At 33.8% G+C, this 9,758-nt stretch overlaps 2 protein-coding genes across 2 annotated transcripts; one reads left to right on the top strand and one right to left on the bottom strand.

Annotated features, from left to right (window-relative positions):
- The first annotated feature begins 3,829 nt into the window (after positions 1–3,829).
- On the top strand, positions 3,830–5,297 carry LOC135128689 (alpha-2-macroglobulin receptor-associated protein). Its single transcript, XM_064055703.1, has 3 exons — positions 3,830–4,138; positions 4,190–4,622; positions 4,726–5,297. Exons 1-3 carry the CDS (start codon positions 3,941–3,943, stop codon positions 5,199–5,201), a joined length of 1,107 nt encoding a protein of 368 aa, XP_063911773.1. The 5' UTR covers positions 3,830–3,940; the 3' UTR covers positions 5,202–5,297.
- Positions 5,231–7,154, bottom strand: LOC135128688 (myosin-9-like). Its single transcript, XM_064055702.1, has 3 exons — positions 6,950–7,154; positions 6,728–6,895; positions 5,231–6,681 (listed from the first exon to the last, which is right to left on the bottom strand). The coding sequence occupies exons 1-3, from the start codon at positions 6,991–6,993 to the stop codon at positions 5,352–5,354; spliced, it is 1,542 nt and encodes a 513-aa protein (XP_063911772.1). The 5' UTR covers positions 6,994–7,154; the 3' UTR covers positions 5,231–5,351.
- Between the last annotated feature and the right edge of the window lie 2,604 nt (positions 7,155–9,758).

Genomic DNA, 9,758 nt, shown 5'->3' on the forward strand with positions numbered 1-9,758 from the left:
CTTTTTCATCACGTTTCGTTATAGTTTTTTTGCTCCTTTTTTCGCGTTTTGTTGTCTTCTTTTTTCTATTGCATTTTATTTTTGTCAATTTTTTTTGTTGCATCTTCATATAATCTTTCTTTTTTTTGACTCTTTCTTTTGTCGCATTTTTTCTCACTTGTTTATTTTTTTTTTTAATCCATTTTGTATCGCTTTTTGGCGTCTCTTTTATCTTATTTTGTCAATTTTTTTCGCCCCTTCGTCTTCTTTTCTTAATCGCTTTTTTTTTGTCGCCTTTTTTTTAATCACTTTTTTCTTTTCATATTTTTTTTGTATTTTTTGTTTCCGCTCTCTGATGCCATTTTTCGTCATCTTTTTTGTGGTCCTTTTTGTTATCTTTTTGACATTTTTCTTGTAAATTTTTTGTTGTTTTTTTCTCTTCTTCTTTAACCGCCTTTTTTGTCTTCCTTTTTATAACCTTTTTGTAGCCTTTTTTCTGTCTTCTCTTGTCGGTTTTCTTGTCGTTTATTTTCGTGGTTTTTTGTCTTATTTATAACTTTTTTGTCATTGTCACTTTTGTTCTATAATTTTAATTTCAATCATTATTTTTGTTGCTTTTTCTGTGGTCCTTTTTTTGTCATCCTTTCTTATACGTTTTTTTGTCACTTTTTTGACGTTTCTTTTGTTACATTTTTGATCTTCTGTTTTATAGGCGTTTTTGTAGTTTTTTTTGCTGTTTTTTTTTGCATTTTTGTCACTTCTCTTGTCATCTTTTTTGCCACTTTTTTGTTTTTTTATCGCGTTTTTTAACTATATTTTTTGTTTTGTCTTTGTTTACTCCTTTAATCACCTTCTTTTGTTGCTTTTTTTCGGATTTCTTCTCACCCCATATTTGTAATTTTTTGCGTTTATTTGTCTTCTTCTTTAATCACCTTTTTCTGTTATATTTTTTTACTCTTTTTTTTGAGATTTTTTTTCGCTTTTTTCGGATTTTTTCTCTCATCCGTTTATATAAAAAAAAATTGTGGCCCTTTTTTCTGACTTTTTTTACAGGTTTTTTGTCGCCTTTATCCTGTCTCCTTTTCTCGTTTTCTTTATCATTTACGTTTTCTGGGTCTCTTTTGTTGTCATCTTTTTTTATACTGTTTTTTTTGTCAATTTTTTGCTTTTTTTGTGACGTTTTTGATGTTTTTGGCTGCCTCTTTTGCTCTTATTTTTTTCTTTTTTTTTGTCGCTTCTGTTGTCATCTTTTTCATCGTCGTTTTTTATGGCCCTCTCTTTTTTTTTTGGTTCCTTTTTTCATGTTTTTTTGTTGATGTTTTTTGTCTTTATCTTTAATCGCCTTTTTTATCTGTTTTTTGTCGCCTTTATTTTTTTGTGTTTATTTTGTATTTTTCTTTTCACTCTTTTTTGTCAACTTTTGCTAGTGTTTATTTGTTGCCTTCTTTAATCGCCTTTTTCTGTTACCTTTTTTACCATTTCTTTTTTGTTTCTTTTATGCAGTTTTTTCCGATTACTTTTTTTTGGTTCATTTTTTTATGGCCTTTTTTTCTGTCATGTTTTTACAAGCTTTTTGTCGCGTTTTTTTCTGTTTCCTTTTCGTGCTTTTTTGTTGGTTTTCGACTTTTTGCCATCTTATCTGGCACTTTTTTTAATTGTTTTTTGTCGGGCTTTTTGATTAAATTTTTTTATCAACTTCTTTAATCATCTTGTTATGTCTCCTTTTTATCACCTTTGTTGCGCTTTTTCTTTTTTATTATTTTCTCCCGTTTATTTTATAGACATTTTTTATGGCCCTTTTTTCTGTCGTTGTTTTACCGTTTTTCTGTTTATTGTGTCTCCTTCTCTCGCTTTTTTTTGTCATTTATTCGCCTTTTTTCGTGATTTTTATTTTTTGTCGTTTTTTTTGTCCAACTTTTTACTCGCAATTTTTTTAATAGTTTTTTGTCGCTTTTTCTGTGTGTCTTTTTTGTCATCATCTTTTTTTTACGTTTTTTGTCAATTTTTGGCTTTTTTTTTGTCCCGTTCTTGATCTTTTTCCTTGCCTTTTTTTTTGCTCATCCTTTTTTTGTCGCTTCTGTTGTCACCTTTTTTGACTTCATTTTTCATCGTCGTTTTTTATAGCTCTCTCTTTTGGTATTTTGGTTTTTTCATCATTTTTAGATTTCTTTTGTCATCCTTTTTTTGTCGATTTTTTGCGTTTTTATCTTTTTCTTTAATCGCCTTCTTTTGTCGCCTTTTTTTGTCTTTTTCTTTTCACTTTTGTTAGTGTTTACTTGTTGCCTTCTTTAATTGCCTTTTCCTGTCACCCTTTTAATCATTAAAAAAAAAAATTATGCAATTTTTTCTGATTACATTTTTGGTTTTTCCTCTGTATTTTTTTTGTTATCTTTTTTACGTTTTTTGTCAATTTTTGCCTTTTTTTTGTCACGTTTTTGATCTTTTTGGTTGCCTTTTTGGCTTTTTTTTTCTTTTTTTGCCGTTCCTGTTGTAACCTTTTTGGTCGATTTTTTTTTTCATCCTTTTTGTCAACTTTTGTAAGTGTTTATTTGTCTCCTTTAATTGTTTTTTTCTGTTCTCCTTTTTATCTTTTTTTTTGTTTTTTTTATGCAGTTTGTTCGGATGGTTCCTTTTGTTTTTGTCGAATTTTTTATGGCTCCTTTTTCTGTCATGTTTTTACAAACTTTTTGTAGCCTTTCTTCTGTTTCCTTTCTTTTGCTTTTTTGTTGTTTATTGCCTTTTTTTGTTATTGATATTTTTGTCGTTTTTCTTGGACATTTTTCTCCTATTTTTTGTGGCTCTTTTTTTGTCTTCTTTTTTATACGTTTTTTTGTCACTCTTTGGCGTTTCTTTTGTCGCGTTTTGATCTTGGGTTTTATGTTTTTTGCTTTTTTTGTCACTTCTCCCATCTTTTTTATTCACTTTTTATTTTTTTTTGTCGCGTTTTTCGATTCCATTTTTTGTTTTGTTTTTTGTCTACTTCGTTAATCACCTTTTTATGTCTCTTTTTTATCACCTTTTCTGTGCTTTTTTTGTCGTTTTTTTTCTCCCCGTTTTCTTATTTTTAGTGTTTGTTTGTTTTCTTCTTTAGTCACCTTTTTCTGTTACTTTTTTTTCATCTTTTTTTTTGTCGTGTTTTTTGAGATCTTTTTTTATAGAATTTTTTCTTTTTACAGTTTTTTTGTCGCCTTTATTTTGTCTCCTTTTCTCGCTTTCTTTTGCCATTTATTTGTTTTTTGTACGTTTTTTTTTGTCAATTTTTGTCTTTCTTTTGTCACGTTTTTGATTTTTTGGTTGCCTTTTTTGCTCTAATTTTTTTTTGTCGCTTCTGATGTCACCTTTTTTCGTCGCGTTTTTTTGTTTTTTTCCTTTAATCGCCACTTTTTTGTCGTCTTTTTTTCTGTTTCGTTTTCTTGCTTTTTCTGTTTTTTTTTGGTTATTCTTATTTTTGTCGATTTCCTTGTTCCATTTTTCTTTCAATTTTTTTTATTGCTTTTTTGTCACTTTCTTGTACGTTTTTGATCCGTTTCCATCGTTCTTGTAGCTTTTTTGTGTTCTTTTGTCCCCTTCTTTAATCACCTTTTTGTTGTCTTCTGTAATCCCCTTTTCCTGCTGCCTTTTTTATTTTTCTTCCCTTTATTAAAAAAGTGATACTGTCATTACAAACAACGCTCCAGGATTTTTATTTTGCAATGAATACCAATAACAACCACATTATTATTATTATTACCCCCATGTTTGAGTACTTCTGTCATTACCAACCAAATGTGTAATTCCTAGTGACTTTTAATTTGATAACCTCCCCAAATTTTTCCACCAAACCAATCCAGAGAGCGCGAGACGTTCAATCCGCGGAATAGCCCCGTTGCAACATTGACCGCATTCAAATTGTCATCTTTGTTTTAATATTGTGCGGTTTTTCTTAAAACAAAAAAACATTAATTACCAAAAATACTCCAAAATGAACGTGGCATTAATTTTCGCATTAACAATTTCGCTGTTCCCCATTTCGCACTGCCACAACAAATACACCGCTGAAGCCAACGCGAACAAAAAATTAAAAAACGACGACATGGACTTTCGGCCCGTGAGCCTGAAACACCTGGACAAGCCCTTCAGGATGGCCAAACTAAACCTACTGTGGTCGAAGGCAGTCGTGGTAAGTACATCAATTTTGTGCGAAGGACCCAGGACTTTGTGACTTTTCTAGAGGTTATCTGAACCCAAACTGAAGTCGCTATTTGGCGAGTTGAAGCTGCACGACAAGGAGGAAATAACGTGGAAGCACCTGAAAGCCGACGGGAAGGACAAAGACGGGCTGAAGGAGGCCGAATTGCGGAAAAAACTGATAACAATTATGGGAAACTACAACTTATTGGATCAGGCAGATGATGTGAATGATGCGTCCAAATATAGAGCGCATAAACCGTTGAATGAAGCGTCCGACAAATATCTCAATAAGAGTTTCTTCAAGGATAAGAAGTTGAATAAGTTGTGGGAGAAGGCGGAAACTGCGGGGTTTACCCCAGAGGAATTGGCGGCTTTGAAGGAGGAGTTCGGGCACCACCAGGACAAAGTGGATCAGTATTATGCGCTGTTGCACGACGTTAAAGGGGGCGAAGACAAGGATGACGGAATTGCGAGTAAGATGAATTTATCACGTGTCAATGACTTTAATAATAAACTTATAAATAGATTGGTGTATTTATAGCGATGATTTAACTAATACAGTTGTAAAAATTACAGATTCTGTTGACGAAAATCTGGACAAATACAACACCATTGAGAGTTTAGAGGATGAAAAACCTAATAAGGATTACCTTGATAAGGTGAATCTTCTCAGGGAAAAACACCGCGATATTCGCGATGGTTATGATCGCCTGTTTGTTCTGGCCGCTAAAGGACCCAGCAGCAAAGAGTTTGTGGAACCCAAGGTTCAAGGGTTGTGGAAAATCGCGCTTGAGTCGAATTTTCAACCAGATGAGCTGGAATCACTCAGGGTTGAACTTCTTCACTATGAAAACCGGTTGTTGAAATTGAGGCATCTGCAGGCAGAAGCGGCTTTGAAGGAAGATTGGCGTAAGAGGAAAGTGGAAATGGCTGGCGGTAAAACAGACGGGATGGTGTTGATGGAAGATACAATCAAAAAGCATGCTAGAAAGGTGGAGAAGATCCATCTGGATCTTGAAACTAGAATAATGCAGAAGCATATTGAGCTATAATCGTCGTTTGGTGTGTTAACAGAGAGATCTTTATACTTTTGTATTGTAAAAACTAAAGAATTTATTAATATAACGTGTCAAAACTTTACTATAAAATTTGATAGGAGTCCTTAGGTAGATTATCACAAATTGATACAATACTTGTGGTTACTAAGTGTGATATAGGATTTGGAAGTTTTGGATAATTTTTAACGTTGTAAGTTTTATGTTTTGTGCAATAATATTATTAATTTCAGAAATATTCTGGTCTTTGTTAAAATTGGCTACAATGTCTGCATACATCCCGTTCATTTCTTCCTTTAGCATTGACGTGAAACTCGCAGTTTTTTCTTTATCTTCATCAGTTGTTTGTTTTTCGCGATTTAGTTCACACTCAATCAATTTCTGCTCTAACTCTAATATTGTTTGTTTCAGATTAGGGACTTCACTGGATTCCTCTTGATATGAAGCTAATTGTTTCCTCAGTTCATCTGTTTCAGTCTTCTGAGTTTCAGAAACTTGACAAAGTTCCACCACTTTGCTTTCAGACAGAAGAATCTGTCTTTCAAGCTCTTCAATTTTTGCGTTTTTGTGTTCTTGTAGATTTTTCAGTTCAGTTTCAAGCTCTTGTTCGCGCTTTAAAGCTGTATTTTGGTGGTTCCTTTCCAACTTCAACTTGGCGTTTTCTTGTTGAATGGTGTCCAGCTCCCTCACCAGATTTTCCACCCTCAATTCCAACACTTTAATTTTACTTTTTGAAACGTCATCAGGTTTGTTGCTTGTTTTTTCTGAATCAACTAACTTCATGATGCAATTCAGCTTTTCTGAAATTTGTGACAAGTTCATTCTTAGCTCGCTATTGTGGGCGCGATTTTCAGACACGTATACGTTTAAAGGGTCATAACCCATTGGTTGTGTGATAACTACGGTATTAGGGACCGTGGGCATGCTTCTCTCACTATGTATAATATTAGCTGGCGTTAGAATAGTAGAACTAGAACTAGAACTCACGCTTGAAAAGTCTCTACTCTTACTCAAACCAGAAACTTTAGTATCCACAGTTTCCACAACTTCTTCACTTGTATCACTAGCTTTACTTGGTAAAATAGACTGCCCCATTTTAGCAATCCTCGTCAAAATATCGCTTCTCGCTTTATTTTCAGGCGTACTATCTTCTTCACTTTTTTCACTTTGTGGTTTTTCATTCACGACTTTTTTAGTGTCTTCAGACACAACTTTGCCGCCACACTTCTCCACCTGAGTTAAAACCGCCACGCAGTCGTCGTTGTTACTAAACTTTACTAACCAATTCTCTTTAGCACTGTCATAGAACGAAGCAAAATCATCCTTCTTGACGCTGATTGCAAACTCCGCCCCTATTTTGGCCCTCATTATCACATTGCGCTTTTCTTTGTACAGAATCATTTCAAATGAGTTTTGAGCAGAGGAGCCGATGATTGCACAGCCATGTTTGCCTATTGCCACGTATTTTCCATCAGTGCTAAAACGGGGTGGTAAAAAATTGTATTAATTGGGGATATACGCACAGTTTCCAGACTTGCACTACTCGGGCTAAAATGACGCTCGTTTCTGGTTTTGGCGGTGTTTCGGCTTTAGTTTCGCCGGGTTTTGGCTGTTTTGGGGCTGTGTAGGTGAGGGTCGACGGTTCCGCAGTTTCGTCGAAGTTTCGGTCGAACAGGGAGCGCAAGTTGGTGCTGGAATGTGGCGGATTTAGGAGTGTTGTGTGATTCAGAGATTTGGTGGTGTACCTGGAAGCTGGAGCGAAATCGTAATCTTCAAGATTGTTGTTCATTATTAATTTATAGACTGGTTAATAATAAATAAAACACTTCATTCCAATGTTTTTTTTCTGGGAATGATAAAAACAGTTCTCATAAGTAGAAATTATGCGGATAAATACATAAACTAAGTTTTAAGTTAACCTTATTTTTACACATTGTTTTATGACACTGATGACAGTTATGACAGTTATGTGCAAAATGCGCATGCGCCGATTGTATAATGACTTTTTCATAGATTTATAAAAATAATTGATGACAATTGAAACAAATTATACAAATAAATAGAAAGTCGCGAATACGAACAGTATTTTTTAAGTTCTTGTAAATAAGGTGGAATTTCAAAATCACAAATGAATCTCTAGAAATTAGTGTGTTGATGGTCACGGAGCAACATTTTCGAAATAATCAGTACGAAATGCGAATTTTTGAAGATTTCTAATATTTTCGATATTTCAACGGTCGATTCCGGAAAAACGGTTGCACTTATCAAAGAAACGATGCCGGAAGTGAGTTCTAGAGCTCGAAATCTACAAGAAAATATCTTTAGTTAAGTTTCGAAAATGTCAAAATTTGGCCGAAATTTGAAGAAGGGGGGACCATTGGAAAATTTTCGCTTTTAAAAAAGTTGTCAAAAAATTGTGAAAAAATTCAGGGATGTAGATCTCGACATGCTGATTCCAAAAATATAGGGTGTTGATGGTCACGGAGCAACGTTTTCGAAATAATCGGTAAGAAATGCGAATTTTTGAATATTTCTAAAAATTTCGATATTTCAACGGTCGATTCCGGAAAAACGGTTGCACTTATCAAAGAAACGATGCCGGAAGTGAGTTCTAGAGCTCGAAATCTTCAAGAAAATATCTTTAGTTAAGTTTCGAAAATGTCAAAATTTAGCCGAAATTTGAAGAAATTGGAAAATTTTCACTTTTAAAAAAGTTGCCAAAAAATTGTGAAAAATTCAGGGATGTAGATCTCGACATGCTGATTCCAAAAATATAGGGTGTTGATGGTCACGGAGCAACATTTTCGAAATAATCGGTAAGAAATGCGAATTTTTGAAGATTTCTAAAATTTTCGATATTTCAACGCTCGATTCCGGAAAAACGGTTGCACTTATCAAAGAAACGATGCCGGAAGTGAGTTCTAGAGCTCGAAATCCACAAGAAAATATCTTTAGTTAAGTTTCGAAAATGTCAAAATTTGGCCGAAATTTGAAGAAGGGGGGACCATTGGAAAATTTTCACTTTTAAAAAAGTTGCCAAAAAATTGTGAAAAAATTCAGGGATGTAGATCTCGACACGCTGATTCCAAAAATATAGTGTGTTGATGGTCACGGAGCAACATTTTCAAAATAATCGCTAAGAAATGCGAATTTTTGAAGATTTCAAAAATTTTCGATATTTCAACGGTCGATTCCGGAAAAACGGTTGCATTTATCAAAGAAACGATGCCGGATGTGAGTTCTAGAGCTCGAAATCTTCAAGAAAATATCTTTAGTTAAGTTTCGAAAATATCAAAATTTGGCCGAAATTTGAAGAAGGGGGGACCATTGGAAAATTTTCATTTTTAAAAAAATTGTCTAAAAATTGTGAAAAAATTCAGGGACGTAGATCTCGACATGCTGATTCCAAAAATATAGTGTGTTGATGGTCACGGAGCAACATTTTCGAAATAATCGGTAAGAAATGCGAATTTTTGAAGATTTCTAAAATTTTCGATATTTCAACGGTCGATTTCGGAAATACGGTTGCACTTATCAAAGAAACGATGCCGAAAGTGATTTCTAGAGCTCGAAATCTACAAGAAAATATCTTTAGTTAAGTTTCGAAAATGTAAAAATTTGGCCGAAATTTGAAGAAGGGGGGACCATTGGAAAATTTTCACTTTTAAAAAAGTTGTCACATAATTGTGAAAAAATTCAGGGACGTAGATCTCGACATGCTGATTCCAAAAATACAGTGTGTTGATGGTCACGGAGCAACATTTTCGAAATAATCGGTAAGAAATGCGAATTTTTGAAGATTTCTAAAATTTTCGATATTTCAACGGTCGATTTCGGAAAAACGGTTGCACTTATCAAAGAAACGATGCCGGAAGTGAGTTCTAGAGCTCGAAATCTACAAGAAAATATCTTTAGTTAAGTTTCAAAAATGCCAAAATTTGGCCGAAATTTGAAGAAGACCATTGGAAAATTTTCACTTTTAAAAAAGTTTTCAAAAAATTGTGAAAAAATTCAGGGATGAAGATCTCGACATGCTGATTCCAAAAATATAGTGTGTTGATGGTCACGGAGCAACATTTTCGAAATAATCGGTAAGAAATGCGAATTTTTGAAGACTTCTAAAATTTTCGATATTTCAATGGTCGATTCCGGAAAAACGGTTGCACTTATCAAAGAAACGATGCCGGAAGTGAGTTCTAGAGCTCGAAATCTACAAGAAAATATCTTTAGTTAAGTTTCGAAAATGTCAAAATTTGGCCGAAATTTGAAGAAGGGGGGACCATTGGAAAATTTTCACTTTTAAAAAAGTTGTCAAAAAATTGTGAAAAAATTCAGGGATGTGGATCTCGACATGCTGATTCCAAAAATATAGGGTGTTGATGCTCACGGAGCAACATTTTCGAAATAATCGGTAAGAAATGCGAATTTTTGAAGATTTCTAAAATTTTCGATATTTCAACGGTCGATTTCGGAAAAACGGTTGCACTAATCAAAGAAACGATGCCGGAAGTGAGTTCTAGAGCTCGAAATCTACAAGAAAATATCTTTAGTTAA

The sequence above is a fragment of the Zophobas morio genome, unplaced genomic scaffold (assembly GCF_036711695.1).
Source record: "Zophobas morio isolate AGI-343-1 ecotype UQ-CSIRO unplaced genomic scaffold, CSIRO_AGI_Zmor_V1 ptg000014l, whole genome shotgun sequence".
Lineage (NCBI taxonomy): Eukaryota > Metazoa > Arthropoda > Insecta > Coleoptera > Tenebrionidae > Zophobas > Zophobas morio.